Source organism: Anopheles arabiensis, chromosome 3 (genome assembly GCF_016920715.1).
Source record: "Anopheles arabiensis isolate DONGOLA chromosome 3, AaraD3, whole genome shotgun sequence".
NCBI lineage: Eukaryota > Metazoa > Arthropoda > Insecta > Diptera > Culicidae > Anopheles > Anopheles arabiensis.
In genome coordinates, this window is record NC_053518.1 from 77,802,564 (window position 1) to 77,827,415 (window position 24,852).

Sequence of the window (24,852 nt, forward strand, 5' to 3'; positions counted from 1 at the left end):
TTAATTGCATGCTCTCAACGTATTTCTATTTCGCGATCCATTTTTTAAATTGCTCCGTATCCTTTCTTTATGGCTCTTGTGTAGCACACCATAATTATAGCACCTACCTGGAAGTGCAGAATGATGGTCCATATTAGACCCAGTGTTAGCTTCGGGTTGCCGTCCACGATGTCCTCCGCCCGGATGTTGACTAATTTGATCTTTTTGTACCGCAGAAAGTCGAGCGCCATCTGTGCGTTCTGCAGCATGTGGAAGCGCATTTTTCCTTTCTCCCTTGGCTAAAATGGTGAGACAAACAAATAGCAAACGGTAAAATTATAAGTTTACTATCATTCTACTATTGGAACCAAGCGGCAGACACTTACAAGATGTTCGCCAGATAATACTTCCAAGAGAGAAAGAAGATTGTGTCCATCGCGCAGATCTTCGAATAGGTCATCGACACGACGAGAGGCCTAGAGCGAATTGAAATAAGAAGAGATATTAGGTTTATTTAAGAATACACATTTTATTTTATGGGTACATCATTTAATAAGGCATTATATTTATGTTACCAACGCATGCACAAGTAACATGACAGATCAAGTGAACGATAGACCAAAACGAAAAAAGAAACAATAACATAACACAAATCTATAGAATCAGAAATAATTAAGCTTCGATAACGACATTTGTTCAGTTTAATAACTATATTCAGATAATTATTATTCGGTTTAATAACAATTGATATGCTTGGAACTGACCAAAGTAATTACAAAAAAGAAAAAATTGAGTAGAAATCATATTGCTGAATAAAAATAGTTTGCAATTAGCAACAAACTGATACAATAAGCAAACGTGAGTAACTAAGCAAAAATTACTGCGCATTTTTACATCCAAGCTTTTAACTACATGCACAGAAGAACGAACAATATGAATATGTTTTTGCTTAATTAACGATTTTGTATAGAACCACATCTTATTGGAAATGCAAAAAAGAACAGAAACTAACACAACTTTAAGAAGTGATAGAAGAAAGTTCATGTCAAGAAGAAGATAGAAAAAAAACAATTAAAGAAAAAACACTTCAAATTAATAACGTCAGCAACAATCGAAAATGAGAAAACATTTAAACCGAAAACAAACAAAAAAAAACATCATTAAACACACAACGCAAAAAGTGTAACACACAGACACACATCAGTCGCTGAAGTCAAACAACCGATCACACAAAACCGAAAAAGAAAACAGTGAGGTATTATTTCACTTCGAAAAAAAACGAAAACGAATCCTTTCGACTTACAGCTGGCGGACAACAGGGTAATCCGTTGATGATTACGCAAACATGTAAATGGGTGTAGGTCTGTAATAGAGGACGGGAGAAAAATAGAAACACGAAAATAACTCGTTTCAGTACAAACGTATGAGCAGCTGGGCAGGCAAGACAGGCAGCGGCAGCAGCAATAAGGTTTTAGCCAATACAAAATGAAGCACAATGAGATGGGTTTTAAAGTAATAGCTAATTTCCAATTGTAGAAATAAAATTAAAAGAAAAACAGGAAAACAAAAGGCAACTTCAAATCAAATCTACTAAAACAAAAAAAAAGTGCACGAACCCATATCTTTTGTTTTGTGAAATGATGTCAATCAAGATCGAGAAATGCAATAAAATAATAAATACTGCTTCATAACAGTAAAATAATTAATTGCAACGCAAATAAAAAGGGCGTTAAAAGTGCTCCACTAAACACTAAACTACTACACTGGGGTGAAATAAAATATTCAAGCATACCTTTAAATATTTCCAATGCTTTAGACGAATGGATTGTTGGAAAGTGGAAAAGGGAGGAAAAATAGATTAACCAACAATTTAATGGAGATAAAAATGGAAACAATTTTGTCAAAAATAGTTGAGAATAAACAAAGAGTCAAGACTACTAACACACCCATGTACAAATATCAATCACCTTTCAATGTCATCAATGTCGCAGATAAAAAATATATTTAAATTTTAAGATTATTACAAAAATCAGCTATACAGGCCTTCCAGAGAAATTTAATTTTCTTTTATTTTCAAGCAATAATTAAATGCTGCAAAACCTTCAATTTCTTAGAAATTTTGTCTCGTTTAAATGTAAGTTTCAATTGGCAAGCAAACGGACACCACCTACAAAACCTTTCTGGCACGTTTATTTCCTTCCAATATGATAAGATAAGGAAAGATATCATACCGTACGTTTTATACACAACAAAAACCCCTCCAGTACACCACACTGATAGCGAGCCCCCATTCCGGATGACAATCTAGCAGAGGACAAGGTCGTTGAAGGTAGCCTGCCTGGGTAGAATTCTAACTTATCTATACCTAGACCTATGTTTTAAACACTAAATACACGGGCACAATTATTAAATTGCCCTCGGTTTGCTCCATTTTTTCTATCTTTTGCAGTGTGTGTGACAGAAACACAGCTGTAGTAGGCCCTTACTGTATTAGTTCCGTGTGAGTTAGAAATAATAAATATAAGCAGACAGCCAGCCTCTTTCTCTCTGCCACACTCCACACTCCTAAGTGTTTCAGAGTTGATTGACCTCCGTTTAATTTGCTCTACCGAACCGTGGACCGGCATCGTACACAGATCGTTAGCAAAAGGATCGAATTCAAACGCTGCTAGGCAGGCAAGGCACACACAAAATGAGCTTCTTCACCCATTTTCGCATACCTAATTGGTCGAGCTTTCACCGCACACTCAGCTCAGCTTAGGCAACCGGGAAAGCTAGGCAGCTCCCGGGCCGGCCAAGGAAGAAGGTAAAATTGCTGCCACCGTGCGCAACCAACCACCCGCCGCTGTCAAAGGTTAACATGCTCGGGGCTAAACGTGCCGCACAGGGCAAACTTGGCGTTGGTGCTGTGCAGCGCGTTCGGATGGCGGCTCTCGTTTGTACTGTGAATTAGAAATCGGCATAACAACGCTCTAACTACACATCAAATTGCATATCTGCAGGGGAGAAGCAGTGTCGGGGAAAAAAGTCATAACCAAGATACTACGATGATTATTAAAGATGGTAGGACGAAAACAGTTCAGTTTCTCCTGCTATAAGTATGATTTGACTTGCACGAATTTGTAACAATTTTGTGTGGCATTCTATCATTTTTGACAGTTGTCAAATCACCGTCTCAATTGTATCGCAAAAATTAATTGAACAATATTCTCCAGCAAAAGAAAAAAACGCTTCAAACCATGACATCAACCATTACAGGGTTTTCCGGATCACTTCCTAAAGTTCACATCATTATTCACCGCCTTCAAGATGTTTTTCAACAGCTGTCACACATTGTTATTAGTATCAGAATAAAGTTTTAGTTCTTACACATGATTTTCAATACATCATAAAGAACTGTCAAATTCAATTTAAGGCGTGTTAAAAATCACGTGTGCAAGAACTGAAAATTTATTGTGCTGCAAATGCAACATTTGACAGCTGTTGAAAAATATCTCGCCAGCAATGAAAAATGTTGTTGAACACGGAAAACCCTATACCGTGAGCTAAAATTAAAGCCCAACCCCTTTCAAGCACCTCCCGGAGCTAAATGCCCCGTCACGGTGGATCTCACAGCGCCACCTTTTTCTCGCGCAATTTCTCACAAACATCAGCAGCAAATCAAAGCTTAACCTTTCCTTTCCCACCCCGGATCGATGAAACCGATCATCGATTGACGTGTCTGTGTGTTGTTAGTGTTGGTAGCAAAACAACAATAACATCAGAAAAAAAAATGGATAAGCCGTATATTGGCGTAAAACGTTCATTAATTTTGGTTTACGCAAACGGAACACACGACCGGATCCGGCCGTCGATTGATTTCTGATAGGATTAACTCTCCCGCTGATCGATGAAAGCGCGCGCACGGCGGACGGAACACCAGCATCATCGCCAGCAGATTAGCTGCCGGTCAAAGCGCAAAGTTTTGATGTTGTCTTTCAAGCTTGGGAAAGGTAATGGTAGAAGGGAGAAGTGAGTAGCAGAGATGGGGAAACATGTTTTACTTTTGCACCCCTTGAGTTGAGTGTAAAAGCGTACATTGGAGAAACGCTAGAAATATCAAAAAGCGCATGAAGAAGTGTGAATGTTTCATCAAACTAATAGAAGGGAAGGTCTGATCCCATTGTACAAATTAGTAAACAGTAAGAGAACATTATTCATTTTTTATAGCATTTTTATAGCAACTAATATTTCTCTTCGTTAACACATATTAATCAACAGAATGAAAATACAGACTTTTTTTTATTTTTTTTTTATCTGACACGTCAAATGCCAAATAATCACCCTGAAGTACAAATAATTTATACCAGCCTTTCCAGCAGTGAAAAATAGTTCACATATCTCACTTAGTAAGCCAACACTTACTACTCTAACATGCCATAAATTGCCTTCAAAAGGCTCACATGATCCCATGTGCAGATTTTTCATCAAGAACGACACAGTGCACACGACACCAGTAACGCATCGGATTACGGAAGCTGTCGTTTCGCGATCGTTCCACCGAAACCCCGGGCAAATCTCACCAGGCGCGGAGCTGGTTTATGACACATCGTTAATGTCGGCGGGATTTAGGCGACGCATCGCTCGAGGATGTTTATCCGCACTTCCGTGTTCTCACCGTTTTTACTGCTTCCGGCGAGTTTCTTCCCTCCCGCGATGCACACTGTGGCCCCATTTTAGACTCGTGAGAGTGAAAGGAACCGATCAATGTTCCTTTATGTTTAAAAAATGATTCATATAGAAATATACTGCTTGTTGTACATTTTATAGCACATTACATTCGTTGCAATCTGTTGGAAACACAGATTCTCACATTTATTATCCAAACATAGGCTTCCCTTTTGCCCTTTACTTTCTAAAGCATTCAACGACTGCTGGGCGTAATGAACCTCATTTTGCGTCTCGCATTCTTCTAAACCCATTAGCGGACCCTATAACATTGCAGCAAACGAGTTTGCATATCTCTGCGCACTCACTGCGACTCATAAAGCCGCAAACAACAGCCGCGACTTTACGACACGCTTGCGCACGCTTCTTCTTTTCATCCCGCTTCAAAACTACAATAATGAGTGCCATACGGCGGCGGCTGCAGTCATCTTTGCAAGCGCAAATAATGAAGGCGAAAAATAGATTCCATTTCCTGCTAACCCAAAACCCCCTTCTATGGTACAAAGAGCATCATGCAAACGCTACACCATCATCCCAGACAGTCCCCCAGGCGAGACTGCAGCATCCCAAAAATGCATAAAGCAAAACACATTTCGTCGCTGTTCGGAGTGCAGAAATATGGGCACAAATGTATCCATCATCATCATCGTCATCATTGGCATCATCAACAGTTGCACAGTTAGACGGTCGCTGGTAAGGGCAACCGACACACAGCCCTCTCACTGTTGGAACTAACACGGCGTAGGCCGCAAAAAGCCGCCGACCCGGCGTATATTGTACGGTCCGGCATATGGTGCACGTTCGTGTGTGTGTTTCGTACGTACACAACAACCGTGTCACGTGCAGGTCATTGCACGGACAGACGAATACTCTTCATCACCCGTCAGAGTGTGCTGTCTCGCGTACTGTTCCGCGGCACCGAATGTCGGAGCTATGCAATTTTCTTACCAAACAGTTCGGAGTTCGCAACAAAGTGAGTTCAAATGTGCGTATATACACACACCAAAGGGCATATGCTAAGGAAGCTACTACCCAAAACCATCCACAGACTGTCCATATGGCTTCCTGATGTAGCCAAGCCAAAATGGTTCATGGTTTGCGATTTTGTGTGACGAATTGAGGGTATATTTTATAATTCACTTCACTTCGCTTTGTTTCGCGCTTTTCGTACGAGCGGAATATGAAATGAAGTTGAGATTTCAAAATGGGAAGAGGAAGATGGTAAAGATTTAAGTCCCTTCCAGTGTAGTTTGTGGCAGATGTCTGGAATTAGCTCGCGCAAGAAGAGCACAAGAGTAAAGCGAGAACATGTGTGTTTTGCTTGTGGTCTTCTACAGACGGATGTTTACTCGCATACAAACTCCGCATCACACTTTCGGACGTCATCATTTCGCTGGTAGGGTTCGTTAGTAGCAGCAGCTCATGAAATCGATCATCAACTTTTTTACATTGTGTTCAGTCCTGTCCAGATCCTCCCATGTTCATGTTCAAGATCTCATATATCTAACAGACGATTTATCAACATTTATTTCTTGTACGACGTAAGTACAAATGATTTCGAAGATACGACACATCGATCTGTCCATAACCCCGACAACAGGATATTAACCCAACCGTACCCAATCAGACGTCTGAACGAGCTAGTTGTCACAGGCAATTACAAAATCCAGCCTGTCCAACCCTCAACTGCAGCAACTGCATCAATCGTTACGAATGAATTAATCAACTATCAATTCCACCCTAATGATCACACCATTCGCCGCTGCACTCACAGCGATCACCACACAACATCGGTATAAAAGCCTGAAGTAATTGAGGCGAATTAAAAGCTGCAATTCTACTGTCCCAATGATGATCACCCAATCGATTATGGGACACTGCGCTCTTCTGCTGTACGACACCAATTGGGGCCTGGTGGCAACCCCTCCGTAGCTAATGGTTGGATTGGATACAAAGCATTAACTACCAACGCCTGGCAACTCGCCTTCGCCGGCCGGTCTCGCAAGAGCCGCGGGCCAAGTAGTACCGATAGCTTCCGGCGCATCTTCAACGCCGAGCTGCGGAACACGCTCGTGTTTTAATCACCCATCAACCTCCTCCAAATGGATATTAATTGTCTTGCCTGTGTGCTTGATGGATTTGAGTGCGAATGCGAAACGAACATGCATCTTCTGTGGAGCTCTCTCGGTTGTTAAGTTGCACCTCACATTCTTCTGTACAATAACTTTGCGCACACGCGCAATTCCGCATGCAAAGTTTTACCATCGCGCGTCATTGATGTGACGAGGTAGCAGCTAGCAAGATACTCCCTTCCTCTCTGATTCTCGGGTCCTCATAATTCATACACTTAACCTCGCTACCCGGCCATATTGGTGAAACACCCCGGGCGCACGTATGGGGTAAAAACCGGTCCACCAGCAGTTTTGCCGGTTGCAGATCACGGGCCAAGATTTATGGGCACTCCAATTACATGCACACGATGTTTGGGACATCCGTCGTCGTTGCTGGCGCCTGCGTTTTCAGACACCGAGCTTCTGACGCATCGTTTCTTGCACATCGCTGTGAGGCTTCTGAGTGCGGGCGTGTCATCCAGGCCATTCCAGACTGTCTTGAGGGGATGAGACATTTATGCGAGAAGGAGACCTTCCATTCGCATTCCATTTCCCAGTAAGCCTGGTCTTGCTTGCGCCTGCCAAGCCATTCTCCAAGGATAGAACAGAAGATCACACAGCTCTAAAAATAGCTCGAGCCGGGGCGATCTTATCCGACACCGTGCGGGTAGATGCCGGAGGGGGTTAAAAACGGCCGCGGCAGGATTGTCAATCATGTTTTACCTATTAACCGGCTGTGGTTTAGCGATTGTGTCGCGCCATTCGCCCCGACCATCGGCGACAATGGTGAGAGAGAACGCCGTCACGCCGGAGTGTATCGATTTCTGAACACCTCCTACTAGGCGATGCATCATCTGCCTAGTTAATAACAGCCCAAGTACGACGAGCTGCAACGCCGCGAATAGTATCACCATATAGGCAAGGCAAACTGTATCTATTCCACAGCGTCAAAAGCGTGTCTATGTGGTGTGAAACACCGAACGTTTAACGGCGTTGCGAGGAGCGGCACAACAATCAATAACACGTGTTTGCCCCGCTTGCAGCAACTAGGCTGTAGTAATACCATGTGTCCCATAGGTGTACTTGGTTATGCGCACTGATTTAATTAAATCCTTTCCGTTTGGTGCTGTTCTGTGTTTGGTGTTTGGGTGCAAAAACATCGATCCACCGAGCAAAAGTGCAAAACCTGGGGCGTCTACGTCGCCCCCAGAGAACCTACTCCACTCGCTGCGCTGTTCTGACTTGTTTTTGGAGCGACTTATAAATGTCGAACATTGCCTGAAAAGAAGGAGGGAGGTTCGTACATGTGTAGAACAACATCTAGACCGTATGTGTGTGTATGTGTGTGTTGACGCCTGCAGCTAATTGGGTTGTTAGCATGGAACGCAAAACTCCCCCGAGAGAGGCTTCAACCTTACCCCGCTATTGAGCTCGGGCATCCTTTTAAGGAATCGTGTCGAGCAGGCAGCGCATTACTGATAGCCATCTTCGCGTGTCCGACCTATTTGTATAGGGCCGCTTCGAAATTGGCTAGAAGGGCATGTAGAACAACAGCACATGATAGGTAAAAAGGGCGGTGGTAAAAGGAGGATCATGTTTCGTACACTCCAACGCGAGACAACAATGAAAGTGATTTTAGGAATGCTCGACCTAAAATTCCACAAGTTCACACAAACAACAACGTGAAAGCCCCAGCATTATGTAGGGGGAATGAAGTTGTTTACAGAATTGTATGACATTCTGGAAAAAAGTAGGCGATATGTTTTTTTTTTTTTTTTCAAAGTGATAAGAATTGATTAAGACCATCACACATCAATAAATAAAAGGTTTGTTGGTTTGTCATTATAAGATCATTCTACTGAGCATACCTTTCCCTATGATTTGAAGCAACATATCCACAATGAATGATATGATTGAACACTTTCTCTATTCGACGTCGATGACCTTTGGCAACTTTGCCCGAGATACACCGCATACACACAAAAGTAAATTCCACTATCATCTCCAACATTGTAACTCACATTCCACACCGCTGCTCCTCATCGCTCCCTGTCTAGACAACCCACGATCTTGATGAAACATTCCTACCAGAAATAGCAGAAATCATGAAAACTACAAAACGAGAAACGCCAATTCTCCTCGTAACTTCACAATCAATTAATCCTACCCTGGGATGACCGGGTTTGTGGATGCTGCAGGCTCTGGCTGGCTGGGCTGACGGGTGGCTGTAACATTTCCCGAGCCTCGTCATCTCCGCACACAACAAATACAATGGAACTGATTCACTGAAAATTGTATTTCGCGAAATGATACCATCTTCTCGACCGCTAGTACCCCAGCTGCTCTGCCCTGGAACTACCGTCGTGAGAGTTCACGATGCCGCCGCCGCCGCCGCCACCGACGACAACGCGCGACCGGTTACAGAGGTTTTATCTTGGCGCACCAGTTTTGCTCTCGTTTTGCCCTTTCTGGGCGGGCTCGTTTAAAAATCACGTTGTGTTACACCACAACGCATATCTTGGCTTTTGGAGATATCTTGGAGGTCGAGGAATTGGCCTACGCATGGCCGCACGTAGACAATGCGCCAGAGTTGGAGCGTCCGGTTGGGTAGAGCTGTGGAACACAAGGACTGCACGCCAACTTCCGAAAAGAAAAGTGAACTAGAATGCACACGAGAGACTGGCTGCTAATTGGACGCTAAAGCCAGGTACGCGTAGGCACGTGTGTGCAAAGTGGTCTCTAAGGAACTCTGACTAACACAGCAGATAGAGCGCAAATCGTTAACTAGCATCAGCTGCAGACTTCTGAATATATAGTATATTTTTTAATACAACTTCGAATACGACCTTCATCAACATCATTCTCTATTACACACATCAATAATGTTTAAAGAGTAATAGTTGGTAAAGATGTGTATTGAACCAAGGTTCCATTTGCTCGATTGATTTTATGGGGTGATAAATATACGTATGCTTTAAAAATTGGTCAATGCTTCTATGGAAACTAATCAACACCTTCGTATAACAGTCACGCCACCACTTGCCACTACTGCATAGACACTTCAGTTTCGTTCTCTGCTGCATCCGATGTTTGATTAAACGATGTGGAGGAACAGAGCGAAGCAGAAGAAGAGGTAGGTTTGCGGAAAGTTGATTGCTGTGTGGCAAAGGTCAGTGATCATAAAACAACACAATTTACGACCAATAACTCAATTTAATAATCAATAATTGTACTGAAACCGTAGCTACCGTGGTACCGATGTAGCACTGAACTGCACCGACGGCGATAAAACTGACAACCAACCACCAAGACGGAGAGGAGAAGGAGGAGACACAACATACCATCCGATACTGGTTAACAGATGCTGCGCTCTTACCAATCAAATGAACTCCCCAGATCGTTCGGGGTCGGTAGTTGATGATGCGCGGTAGTAGTATAAAACCGTTGCGCCACAATGGCGTCGCACATTCGTGCGGTTTACTTTTCTAATTGATTTTGAGGTTATTGTTTATGTAACATGCACTCGGCATTACGGTACTGTGCCACAACTTTTGTATTTCCCAATGTACTCAAACAAAAAACACACACAATTAGAACAACTTGGCCTCTCTTACCTATCACCATCGACCTACATCCGCTCTGCTGGCTCTTCTTCTAGCGGTAAATAACCTAACTTAAGCTACTCAAAAATCACTTCCCACATTCCACGACTGGAGTGTACACATCACTACCATCCTCTTCCCATGTATCCCATGTATTCAAAAGTGCCAAGCTTTCGCGGCGAAGATAACACCGTTTTCCAAACGGCACGGCGCTTCCACTTTCTTGCCAACAAGCGCGACCGCACAACCATTCCGTGACAGAACCATTATACATAGTCGAGCGAAAGCGAAATAAGGCCAACCCGAAGTGATCGATCGGGTCGATGATAAATAAGTGTCTAGGCTGTCGCTTCATCGCGCCGCATGATATCTTCTCCTGTGCCTGCCCCTTGGCGGACCGTCGTCGAGCGGAACACACCGTTACGAACCGAGCAGTACCCCCCCACAACAAACCGCCGAAACCGTGGAAGGCGTCCTCGTGTGGAAGGCATTATTACGAAGGTAGGAAAAGGGAAAACGGAACGACCAATCCGTAGATTCATATTTCACGTTTTTCGCGAACAATTTCCAACACTCGACCGCACTAATGAATAGTTAACAGCCGGATCATTGGTCGCTAGGTGTATGTGTGTAAGCTGAGCCTCGAAAAATACACCTTTCTTAGGCGAAGCTCGTCAACGTGGTGGTTTCAAGCCGCGGCAAACGTTTCATTTGTTCCCTCTTTCGACTGTTTTGACACCCGCTGGTTATACGGTTGTCAGTCCCAAGCCCAGTGACGATGTGTGTTATTGGTATGAGTTCGGGGCGTGCGATCGGGGAGGTTTGGATAGATTTCTCCCAATAATTGAAACTTCTACTAACGCTCGGTAGAATTACTCCTACCCTGGAGAGTTCGCTATAAATCACCATGATTAGCAATCTTTGAAGATGACGGGCTAATGCAATTGTATGGTGTGTGTAATGGGAATGTGTTTGACGGACAAGGAGACATAGCTGGATGTACTGGAAAATTGGTTGAATAACTTCAAGAAGATAGACAGCACAACATATTAATTTTGCTATAAAGAATACCATAAGTTTTTATAGCTCAAATACTTAATTTTGCCATTTTGCTATAAAAATGAATCCACGAATAATGTTTTATGGCAGAGTTTATAAATTCGTTATAAAAAAGGGGAAAATAAGAAATTCATTTTTCAATCTGCCCGTGCACCTTAGTATTCTATTGCAATATGCTCCGAACACAGTCCACAATCATCGAAACAAGTCTCAAGATAACTTCAGTGGAACGCATCAGAGACACGACCGTTCGCTGTGCGCTACTAGCCGGATTCAGACAATGCACTTATGCCCCATCCACCACAATTGAGGGACCCACCACCCATATGACCATCGCCCGTGAGAAAATGAACATTAAAACCGATCTGCCTTCAATTTTCGAATCCCAGGGACACCCGTTTTTGCACCCACTTACTCACTACTACTGAACTCCTTCCCTCCCTCCGACGGCACTACCCCGCTGGCATAATCGCCGTACCATTGTATGCAAATGTTTTTTTCTGTACGAAAAACGAAAACACAAAGTAAAAAATCAAACCAACCAAAACGCAAACACCAAGATGATAAAACATCGAGGGCCACCGGGAATTTAAATTGATTCCCTCGCCTCATACGGACATCCTAGGCAGCGGGGACCCGCGCGCGCACCGAGAGCTAGCTCGCCAGACAGACGGGCGTAAGGCGCGGCTTCTCTTCTTGCGATCGGTGCCGCCATGTATGGCAGAAATGACCAAAATGTCTCCTCCCAGCGAGAGCAGCACCACAGCAAAAAAAAAAGCACGCACAACACCTTATCGAATGCGCAGTCAAGGATCCCCGAAAGGAAAACCCCTTGACAGGCCTCGGAGGACGTTGTCGTCGTTGCAAAGCCGTACGTACCACCACCGCACGCCCAGAGAAGGAAACGAAAGTAAATAAAAAGTGAAACCATACACACAGTGTGTGACTCAGAGCGCAGAAGTCTACCGGATAAAGCAAAAGTGTTGAAATAAATCCTTGCTTTCTGCTGCACAGCCGAGTGTGTCATTTTTGGGTGGAGTTTCGGGGTCTTTTTGCACCCAGAAGCATGTTGGTAAGAGGTTATTGTGTTGCGGACGTGCTGCTCATCAAAAGTATCTCTCCTCCCACATGAGTAAACTCGACTACTTGACTTAAATGGAATAAATTAAATCCCATCTTAATACTATCCACAGCGTCTCTAGAGCACCATTATTAAAGTCCTCCAATGCTTGTCTAGTTCGCAAACACTGCCGCTTCAAGATGCATTCTCGTTGATCACAAACAACACTTAATAAAAAGAAGGCGCGGGTGAGACTATTTTGATATTCACTAGGTCACACTCTTCGCTTGTGCGGAGGTACTAATACGCTAATGCACACTTACGCAGCCATACGCTGCCACATTAATTCTCCCAAGTGCCGCAAACACATCGATTCATCTCTTACGACCCAACCCCTCCACAAGTACCAGGGAGGGCGGGCCGCGCGTTACATGAATGTGCATGGGCACCAACTGGGCACGCATAACAAACTGCATTCATTAACGCTTCGTCCTCCTCCCGGGCTTGGGAGAGAGGTGCAGTGGAAGATTTAATGATGATCGGAGAGGGCAGGAGACAAAGAATCAGAGTGCGCCACGGTTCGCGAAATCGCGGAATGTCGACTGCAGGGTGGACACACCAGTCGCCCGGGACCTGGAGAATAGCAGTGTAAGGGGCGAAATAAGAGGCGTTTTGTTTTGTTTGCAGTGACTTCTTGCCCTAGTATGCGTTCATTTACTGCCACCGTCATCGTGAGCGTTCGCCCCCATCGCATCTCTTTTATAGTGACCTTCTTGTCGTGATGTCGTCTCGCCCTGTGCGCTTCTTCTTATGAATCACGTTTTTTCTTTCGTTACGTACACGTTGCACCAGTGGCTATTAAAGGCCCGGCACGGTAATGTGTGTCAGCAGGGCTTGGCCGTAGTGTAGCGGATGCTCTTCTTGGAACATTGGAAGAGGGTATAAGCACGTTGGGAAATTACTGTCCGAGCGAACATGTGCGCGACACACTCTTCAATGATCGTTTCACAGAATCTGACCCAACCTGACCCGTCACCGGACATGCAGGCGCCAGTCGCACGCGAACAGCTCATCAGCCGAGTTTATACATCTGAATATTACAAATAGCTTCGAACAACTCATCTCTCAATATCCTGCTGTATGAGCTGCTCTGTGTATTATCACCATAGAACTAGATTCCAGACATTACAGACATTATAACTTCTCAAAGACTCGTCATCTCTTGACAGCTCTAAACAAAAAAAAACATATCCATCGCTCGAAAAAGGCCTTTTCGTGTCTAGATTCCATCAGTGCACTAATGAGTTCCCACATTAATATACACTCACTTTACATTAGCGCTCGACTTGTTTGCCATTTCCAGCCCGCACACAAGAAGAGAGCTCTGGGACGCCACGGAAGATCAGGTTCCGGTCGTTTGTTATTTTACTGTTCCACCCACCGCCCTTTCAAGTTTGCATCAATTTCATAATGCTGAAAGCTATGAAGGACGACGATGTAGCCGCGTCAACTAAAAACTGGAGGCTACATCAACATTCAAGATTCGTTTAATTAGCATACAAATTGATAATTTGACACTGCCGGCCTGATGATCACCTTCAAACAACAGGTATAAGGCAGAGTATGTACGTTAAGAGGCGCATCATTGTACCTCCCGTTTTACCGAATGGTGTTATTTTTGTGCCGAGGAAGACTACATCTCTGTGTGGGTTAAATGTGTGCCTGACAATGAAGCTCTTTATGAGCTTGCTAACCACAGTATTGTCAAATAAATCACGCCCTTACGCGGGAGACAACCGTTGAAATTAAGCACATGATTGTCAAAGCAGCACTCCCACCACCGTAATCCTATCTACTCCTCAACCTTTGTTGACCGGTAAAAAAATATGATTGTTTGACACGTTTATCCATCCAAACGACCATTTTAAGACAGACTTACAAATTTGTAAATCATCTCGCAGCTACCAGGCTTTAGTTTTCTCCCCAAACATATTTCTTATTTCTTCATCGAACAGTTGAGAGCCTAACCAGAGTTCAACAGTTGAATGATTTTCGATTTTCACCTTGCAAGCGGGCAACAGCAAGTCATTTGGCAATGTGGGCCTTTAATGTAATCTTCTCCAGACTCTAGCTAAATCTGTTGCCTTTCACCGAAAGTCCACTCCAGGAAGCCCTCCAGTTAGAGGGCGCGTTGATATCCATTTGAGGGGAAAATCAGAGCACGAGACAGGGTACACATACACGCTGCCGACAGAGATCATACGCGCGCATATCAGACGTGCGTAACGTAACTCGAGCCGAACGCGTACCACACGTTAAGATGGCGAATGGACAGCAGCAGCAGCTAAAGCAACGCTTTCTAGAGCAGAAACGGACCGACCGTCGCGCGTAGGTCTCCGCCGAGAGACGCAGCAACGCACTAAGGGACAGGAGAGTAAATCATTCACGTGAGTCAGCTGCATGGCTTGCATACTTAACAAGTCCAGCCAAACCAGCCAGCCTGCCTGCTAGACCTAATTCCTGCGCCAACCTGTCCTCCTACCGTTACAACCACCGCTCCCCACAGTAGCGATCGAGGTGGGACCGATATTTTTGCAGTATCGGATTTTTGTTCCATACCGCCAACGTTCCTCGTAGGCATGGTGGCGTTGAAGTACGTTCCGCTTAAGATTTATTGCCCCTCGGGGGGAAGGGAACCGATAGTGGCCGGGTTTTGTCGTTCGTGGTGGCGGCGACTACCACCAGACAAGCTACCGGACTTCATAACACCAACTGTTTTGCCGGCGGTTTTCTTTTAATCGAATCCGCGCAACCAACAAAAAAAAACCCACGCGGTGGCGGAGTATTACGGATCTGTGAGGCCCTGTGATCGGTAACGGACTGCATACTGTTGTTGAGGTTGAGTGGCTGTTATTCCACTGTCTGGAAACTCGTACGATACATACGATATTGGATCACACGAAATCACATACAAGGAATCAACATAAGAGACAGAAGTAATACTTTCTTTTTCCCAGGCAGTGGTGTTCGCTCCAGGTACACAAGGTACAAGGTAACTGGTAAAGTAATATTCTGTTTCACCTCAAGGCTTTATCATGTCAATATCAAAATTTGAGGGATTGATTGCATTCTCAATTGAAATATATTCAAAATATTTTACTGTATTTACTCCTCTTTCTTATTTCTAATTCTGCAATTCATCGTAAATATTCACAATTAAAAAACAATTTCAAATGCATCCCTCCACAAATCTTTTTACCACTGTTCCAAAAACAAAACAATCCTAAGACAAAGGTTTCTCTCTCGTACCATTCCTGCATGAGTGCGCCCTCCGATTGAACGGCAGAGAATAAATCTCTATTGAGGCATTGATTGAACGACACTCCCAATTAAGTAGCTTAACAGTTTCTCCTCCGTCTGCCTGCTTCTCTTCAGTACTCTACGCCCGAACCGGCAGACTGCGCGAGATTTGTACACAGTTTGCTTCCTGCGCTGTACACAATCAACGCGCGACCTACATTCCCTACTGCCCAGCCGAACCTTTTAGAAGCTTCGTTGGTAGCCGACGGTTTTCGGGAGACACAATTCCAAACAAGCATCGATTAATCATGAGCTCCATCGATTGGAGGGCGATTGCCGTTTAATTGCTGCATCGATGCCTTGATGTTACAAATTTCGGTTGCGTCGATGTGTTGGCTTGCCAGTCGAAAAAAAAAACACACAAGATCTGACGTTTTCCACGAATCTTCGGTGGAATGCACCAAGATCTGGTCTGGAAATGGATGCAGATGAGTCGACATTTGACGACCTAACGGAATATCGATCCGCTTCTAATGGCTTGGTGGCCGGTATGTTGTCAGCAATATATGAAGCTATAAATGGCCTTGTGCCTGATAGGCTCTGAGTCCAATTTGTACCGTTTATCGAATGAAAAATGACGTCAAAAAAGCCTTAAAAAGAAGGATCTTCAAAACTAATTTAAAAGCATCATAGCTTGAAAACATTGGTTACTTTCTTGCATTTTTTGGAGACCAATCACTGAGCCAATTTTTACAAATAGTACAGTAAAAGCTACACAGAGATAGGTTTAAGACCTCGTTCCAAATTTTTAAAATAATCTAAACAATATGTGCAACTTACGAACAAATAATTTGTACCCAGTTCCTATTTCAAAAGTACTTATTTGGCACGATTGTTCAAAAGACTTCATTGCACAGTAAAGCAACGAACGGAAGCAATAAATTGAGTGGAAAATGAAACATGTACTGCGCGATACATTGGCACAACTACTGCTTTCCCACGCATGGAAAACATGGAAACTAAGAATCGTCAAACAAAACTGATACGAATGTTTTAAAGAAAGGAAAAAAACAGGAACTCCGCCATCCAAACGAAATCATAAATCTGCGACATCGAACTTCTGAGATCCATTAGTAATAACAACATCAACGACCATAAAAACACTTCATGAAACCCACAAGTTTAGCGAATTCCGAAATGAGAGTGAAAGGCCAACTGATCATGCTTAGCAAGGAGGGAGAGAGACTCGCGCTTGTGTAGGTGGTCCCCACGCGGACACACACGCGTCAATGAGAGAGTGCAAAATTGATCACCCCACTCCCCACTCCCAACACAACAGCAAAACCATTCGACAGCACATCATTATGATCATCATCATCATCATCATCATGAACGGCAACATCGCGTTCGTCGTTCGAATCGTCGTTACGAAAATAACGAAATTGGCCATGTCCGTGTCTTACCTTTTTCAGATGTTTGTTGACCCACTTCGTGAAAGTTTTCTTCTGTATGGCATCTCGCTCATCTGTGCGGTGGCGGCGGCAAGGGCAGGGACAGCAGAGGTTCGTTGACGTTTGACGATGACGAGCAGGAACGGGGAGGGTGGCCATAGTGAGTGTACCAACAGCATCACAAGCAGCATCAGCAGTGGATTCAGCAGCAGACGACATCATTCGTAGGCGCCATCCAGGATCGACCAGATCAACCGTTTCGTTGCCATTAGATACGCATTATTTTTTGGAATACATCAAAACGTAACGCATCGTTTGGTTGATGAATGGTGCCAAGGGAGAGCGAGCGAGTGGGTGAGGGGGAGAGAAAAGAAAGAAGCATTAGTACACGTTGATCTAATTATGATGGATTGCGAGTTTAATCAACGAGCGCATGCTGAACAAACAAACAAGAAACGGTTTATTAGTAAGAGATTTATAGTTGATAAAAGATCGCACACGAATAACAACACACACTCTGCCGCACGGTCTGGGACTTGACGTTTTGAGATCTTGAAATGCCCTCCTGGGGAGGAGTTCGCAAATCCGTTCCGACTACTTTTTGTAGCGTTTTATTTTTTGTTTTGAAGACCTCCTTTGCTTGTCCCATCCGCAATCAAAATGGAACATCTTAATCGGCTTCTGGTTTGTTTCGTGTGTGTTTTTATTTTATTGGAGCAGGAAATTATAATTGACAACGAACTGGAAAACGAGAAGCGTTTGATTTTGGTAAACGGTTTTATGAGCGACCACCGCAATCGACGAACTACACTTTCGCCCGAAAGCCGGTAGTTGTAATTGCCTAGGTTTCGTGGCATGGTAAATCAAAATCCGAAAGGGAAAATTTAGGTCATAAAACCATCGCCTGATGAAACCATAGACATCATAGAAAATTATTTGCAATAGGAACGGTTCCAATAGGAAAGATTTTCCTAATAAGTTAAATTTATTTTACAATTTTATCAGATAACTGTCAAGTTGACTGCTGACATAACAAATCAAATGACGTTGCACAATTTGTATGTTACAAACCGAAGAAGAAGAAGATGTTTCAACTAAATGTCAAACTGACAGTTGTCAGTTCAATCAACCGCTTATTATTTAATAACAATTTAGAAGAAGAAGAACAATTTATGATGCATTTTGCGATTAAAGTGAACTACATAAAACTCCTCAATTACATATTATCTAAATAACTATAATAAATTCGACTGAAAACTGTCAAATTCACACAGCAGCGCGTCTAATGTCGTGCTCATCAAATTACCACAAATGCTAATGCATTATTAATTCCATAATTGGAAACATTACATAAGAAGCTCATTCAAGAAATACACTATTCAACGTATTACTCACTTCAACAGAAGCGAGCCTACTAACCCGCCATCTCTCTAGCTGTGAATGAGTATCCATAATACATGTTTTGACAGTTAAATTAATGCAATTATTCTTCAGCGCCTCTAAATGGCCTCCTATTTACAAACTAACTCCTCCTGCTTTTATGCGCGATCGCGCTGCCTTGTCCAATGCCACTTATGAAAAGGGCTGAGCCTATGCGTTATATTGCCACTCAAATGCGTACAATTCAAAACCCCTGCCGCCGAACATAATGGAACCTAACAGAAGTGCGATTTCGCCTCACAAACTGCAAACCAAGCAGATAGGATAGGTAATGACGTGAGGTATCACCGATCACACACCATATCCAAACCAACATTCTTCCTATGGTGGAGGTACAACAAGAAACCACAACAACACACACACACACCCGCGATGGTCTCTTGATTCAAGGTCCAGAAAAAAGTGCCAAAAAAGCGACACGACAAGGTGTTGTCTTACCGACCCAGCGCCGCATTCACCACCGTGCCCGCCCTTTTCCGTCTCCATCAGGAAACGTTTGATAAAGGGGCTGGTGATGATAAAGCGAACAAATTTGTTTACTTCCTCCATTGTCACACATTTAGCCGCATAAAGTCCCTGTGTTGCTCTCTTGTCTGCGCCTAAGACAGTGAAGTGCTTTTGGAATGCGCGTGTGCGTGCGCACTCGACTTTACTCCTTCGGATATATCTTGCAGACTTACCCACACGGCAGTTTTGTCGCACGAGCGCGCGCATGTACAACATGTTTGACACTCATTAGCATAAACATTCTCCTTCTCTGCCGCACCCCCTTGGCGTGGTGTGTGTTTTCAAGCGTGCGTTATCACTGACGAAATGTGTTTCTTACTTTTTTTCCAACTCCGTCCCCCTTTGTCGAGCCGGGTGTGTGTGTTCGAAGGTAATTTAGGTGTCCGGGCAGTTTGAAAACCACAATGTTCCCCTTCTCCTGATGCCAAGCAGCGCGATGGAGAGTGTCACCACCTTGCCGGGTTGATTCACTGTGAGCAGGTGCCCTAGAAGGGTCCCTGGGTTGCCTTGAGGTGATTGCCAACGGTTGGGATGAAAGGAAAACCGCTCCAAACAACAACAACAGCATAAAAGCAAACGGAAACAGTACAAACGTTCGATAGAAAAAGCCCTTTTCGTATATTGGCGGGAAAGTACACGTGTCGTTAAGAGACCGAAAATGAATTATAATGACGGCTGCTGGCGTCATCAATTTGTAAGGTAAGACAAACGACAATCACACTTAGGGCGGACATTTCAGGGTTGAGAGGGTGTAATATACTCCTTTTTGTTTTTATCCTTACAATAAATTACTGCATTTAAATGACATTGCCTAGTATTTTAACCTACTTTCTTCCTTTTCTTTTCTATAGGAACGATTAGATCCATGCACCAAAAAAAAACAACAACACACATTCTCCAAGATTGAACGATAACGAGAGTCGATGATAATCTCGCCGAGAGGAGCTTTCCCAGTCGCCATAAGCATGGAATTCATACATTCCTCCCTTCGTGCTTGCAAAAAGAAACTCCAAAGGGCTAATCAAAACCAACCCCCTGATGTCAGCAGGCAGGCATCAGCCGAGCGAAAACCGACCCAAGTCACAGGAAAGATAAATCAACGGGACGAAGCAGAGGGCACATAAAAACGCCCGCCGGATGGGAAGGGAGAGAGAGAGAGTTGCACGCGGATATTTTTACCTCCTGTTCGTCTCAAATTCAATTACCACCGCCTGGGCCGCGCGCGCGCGGGGGTCGTCGAAGAAGGCTTCACCGCAGGAAAACTTCAAACCGGTTCCGGAATCCATAAAAAAAAACTCAAACACCACTATTCCCCCCCCGGGTGGGTGGGTGGTGTGGTTTGTGAAAGGCGGTGTGTGCGTGAAGGAGATTGTTCTGCCTCCCCTCCGCATCATCTCTATCGTCATCGTCTAACCTAGAGAGCTGGGTGAAGATGAATGGCCAACTAAAAGCCATCTTCTCCAACGGCATGATGCTGTGGCAACGTGCTGTGTGCGACAGGCACGGCCCCAACAACATACACACAACCGTGCGAATGTGGTTCGACGGAGTACACCGGGAGACAGATTCCGCGGTTCCGCTGGGGGGAGGTGGGCGCGAATGTGAAGCTTTCGTCAGCAAACAAAATCACGGTCGACGGCGAAGGTAAGGGCTGCTGCTTTTGTCTATGTATTTTTTGTGTGCATGTGTGTGTGTGTGCAAGCTAGACAAGTTCATTCATACATTGGTGTGGGCTTTGTTTTGTGATTTTTTCCAAGGCATATCACTTATACCGGGCACATTAAAAGCTGTCTTCGCCTTTGATTTTAAGACAAACAGGGGATGATTTCGATTCACACAAAAGCGGTTACTATTCAAATGGAATATTTTTACAATGTTGTTGTGTATTACAATCTAAGTAAGTTTCTTGAAAATTAGGTTTACACTGAGCGTGGCTTTGAAATTGCTAGTCACTAATTCGATTCTAGCAGCTGCTGGAATAGTAAAATAACAAACGATCTAGATCTGTATTCATTTCTCTAGATCTTGTATATGTTGGATATATCCGCTAAAGCATTTAATATTATTCAACTATCAGAATTAATCCTAGAACATAATTTCAAGCGCCATAATTCGAAAAAAGTGTCCTAAAACATCAAAAATGGAATGTTAATATACCCCATACGCTGGGTTGCTGCTGGGACTCTGGTCTGCAAAGGTCGCTGCTGACTCTGAGGCATCAGTTTTTGTCAGTACTCATGAATTTTTGACTCCAACGAACCTATTTCTGTCTGTAAGTCAACATTTTTTTAATCTGTTAAGAATCATGATCATTTTTAAAAGGTATTTGAGCATAATTATGACAATTGTAATGTTAGATCATATAAACGCAACAAAAAACCAGGTAATTTGGTTGTTTTTTTCTTTGTTTGGAAAACTAATGAAATTTTATAAATAATCAAGACATTGTTTACACCTCTTAGTATATGACGACTTTTTTTACTTTATATTAGCTTCCAAAATTGGCATAAAATTGGTTAAATAAATTAAATAATTTTAAAGCACACAGTTTCAGATATTACGTAAAATTTTGTGAATAAAACGTTCCTAAAATTAATGCCTGAGAGACTGATTGATGCGCACTGTCAACAATTGATGCCTCGGAGTCAAAAATTACACGCTGTCAAAAATTGGTACCTTAAACCCAACAATAGGTGAGTTAGAGCCTAAATTTAGTGGCAACGACTGTAAATCCTAGAGGAAAAGTTCCTTTCAAGTATCACCCGAACAAAAATGAACAATACGTGATAAAAATTTGCAGATTTTTGGATTGATTACGGATTAACACATTATTTAATACTTGAAAATACTCGAGCCATCGATTAGCTTCATATGCTAACAACAACATTTAGATGAAGTCTCCATGTGGAAAACATGAATGCCTAAAATTAAGAACTAAAGGGGCCAATATTGGACCATAATAAAAAGCTTCAAATTACACAAGACTTAAAGATTGTAAACATTAGAAATCTCGGCAAATGATTAATTGATTTGATAAATATTTTCGTTACATATTTTTAAAATTAAAATTTTCCGCCATTTGCAACCCATCTAAAAGCGATCATATACATTTAAAACAGCTCCAGTAAAAACGTCACCAGTTCCTATTCCAACACATTACAATGTACGGTTTTTTGGTGATTCATTCGCGGACAAACGCGTGAGCAGAATTCTTAAATCTGCCTCCACAACCACAAAAAACATTCCGGCAGTAAAGACCAACAATATTACCAAACAACGCTTTCTGGCGCCAGACAGCGCTAATTTTAGCAAAAGCGAGAAAAAAGCCCAACTACAGGCTTGCTTAACATTCCACCTGGCCCAGTCGATGACAATCGGACGAATATATCAGACGACAGAGGGCAAAATGGTACTACTACGACAAGGAGGACGCTTCGAAACAAGCTCCCCCACCACAACGTGAAAACGATTCCACGAACAGCAGAAAAAAACACTCCACCCAAACCTGACATGTCTTAGATGTCAACAATTGCGATCGATCGATCAAAGATCGTGCGTGAGTCGAATGGCAACAAAACAGGCAGGCAGTAGGGCGTGCGTACGGGGAGGGATGAAATGATAAAAAGCGTTTGCGTGTCGACTTTCTCGATTAATCAGCGCGGCTCGGCGAGCCTTGGACGCGCAGAATAGCCCAAATTGGGCGCGTAATTCCAAGTGACTAATATACATTGTCCTGCGTTTACCTGACGCTTTCATACACCAGTAACCCCTGTTTGTGTTGCGTGTTCGAATGGTCACACGGAAATTGATTGATCCCCTTTGGGGTGAAACGGAACAGAATTTTGGGAGAAATAATACATACTTTACTTTGCTAACCCAATCAATCATTGTGCACGCTTCGATGTTCGGGTGTTGAAGAGCTAAACATCCAAATTCGCTTATCATATCTTTTATACTGCTTCGTCACAGCTGTGGCTCAACATCACTATTGCGATAAAAACATAATACCCAACACCTTAACTCTGGTCTTGGACACAGTTGGAATACTACGCTACGGAGCCACTTGTAACGCTTACCACCATATCGCCAGTATTTCTATTCCCCAAAATTGCCAACATACAGCTTTTGTCAGTCTGAAACGGAAATACCAATATTTGAATTGCTGTCAATGTCATCCGGACCCCGACCGTCGTCATTTCCATTAGCGAGTCGCTCGTACACGACCACAAATAGGCGAATTACTCACGGGACACACTTACGGGGAAGAACTGTGGACACACATTTTGGTGACGTGACTTCCGAAACCCCTAGAGGAGCAGAGGGACCACGAAGGAACGCTTCTGCTGAGGGTTATTGGTTGGTGGGATATTGTGTTAATTCAATTATAGCCCATTGCCGTTTGCTACTACCGGATAGAGAGGCGCAACAGACAATTCGACACGCTGGGAGTGAACGAAGACCATACGTACAAACAGTCAGTGCCGGAATGGTCCGAATCTAATCAATCATGAATATCACGATAACGAAATAAAACAGACTCAATGAAGCGTTCCTAATTAGTGCTCAAGTATGATTATAACATCAAACGCTACCGGCATGCTTTGCTTCTTTTTTATTTTTTTGCCCAGCCCACAATGTCCCAACTAACCGCGCGCTCCAATCTCGGATCGCTCTGTGACAAGACGGACCAACAATCGGAAGCTTAAAACCCGATAAACAACGCTACACCCCTCCCTCTGACGTCAACCGCAAACACTCATGATGCACACAACACTTGCGTACTACTGACGCACGTGATTTATCGATAAATATCTGCCGCGGCCGAGCCTTTTAGGTAGCGTTGAGGAATGCATTTTTGCAATCAATTTGGTCCGGGATGGGTCAGCGGAACAGTTGGAGCGCAAAAAAACAAAACAAAACAAAAATGTTTTAAACGATTTGATGAGTAATCGCTTTTGCACACATTCAGGCCAATCCCTTCTTTGCTGCTTCGTTCAGTAAAAGACGAAACTAAGCAAGCTGAACAAGTCGGAAATGCAGTCTTCAGTAGCGCTGTGGACCGAATTATCCCACAAAGCGTGTGACTCACAGCTGCATACATAGAGAACACAAAAAACAGCATTGATTGTGAAAAAGAGCCACTGCTTCCTTATTGAAAAGGCTTTTTTTTGTTTATCGCCCAAATGTTGTTCAGTGGGATGAAATTAAACATTGGCATTTCAAAAAGCGATTTTTATAATTTTTGGTCATTTCGTTACGTTAAGCAATATAAAATCTTCATGTTTCTAAAAGCAAGATTTGCTTTACACAAATCATTAATAGAAAATGTAAATACAAAAGAGATGAGCATCAAGTGTAAGAAAGAACTTGATAAAAAGATATAAATAATAATTGAAGTAAAACAAGCAACAAATAACAGTACACAACAACAACCAAAAGCCGAATGAAAACAACAAGCTTAATAACAAGTAAAAAAACAACACAAAACAATAGAATAGATTGAACTGAAACAATCGAAATTCATTAAAGCCATTCAAAATCAAACACAAATCAAGATTTTTTGGGCAGTATTTGTTATTTTGCAGTAAACACAAAAAGCAACCAAAACAACTGTTCAAAATAATGGAAAAAACCTA

The 24,852-nt window shown here is 43.1% G+C and overlaps 1 protein-coding gene across 44 annotated transcripts in view; it reads right to left on the reverse strand.

The window, feature by feature from the left end:
- LOC120902649 (dystonin) overlaps positions 1 to 24,852 on the reverse strand; it is a 203,053-nt gene that overhangs the window by 86,173 nt on the left and 92,028 nt on the right. For 25 of the 44 annotated variants that reach the window (XM_040311572.1, XM_040311573.1, XM_040311571.1 and 22 more), the window contains exons 3-7: positions 17,282 to 17,343; positions 1,772 to 1,789; positions 1,283 to 1,342; positions 366 to 455; positions 108 to 278 (exon numbers count right to left, since the gene is read on the reverse strand). In XM_040311572.1, coding sequence (XP_040167506.1) covers positions 108 to 278; positions 366 to 455; positions 1,283 to 1,342; positions 1,772 to 1,789; positions 17,282 to 17,343 — 401 coding nt within the window. The remainder of the gene's footprint in view (positions 1 to 107; positions 279 to 365; positions 456 to 1,282; positions 1,343 to 1,771; positions 1,790 to 17,281; positions 17,344 to 24,852) is intronic. The other 19 variants (XM_040311585.1, XM_040311586.1, XM_040311582.1 and 16 more) reach the window with 2 other exon arrangements.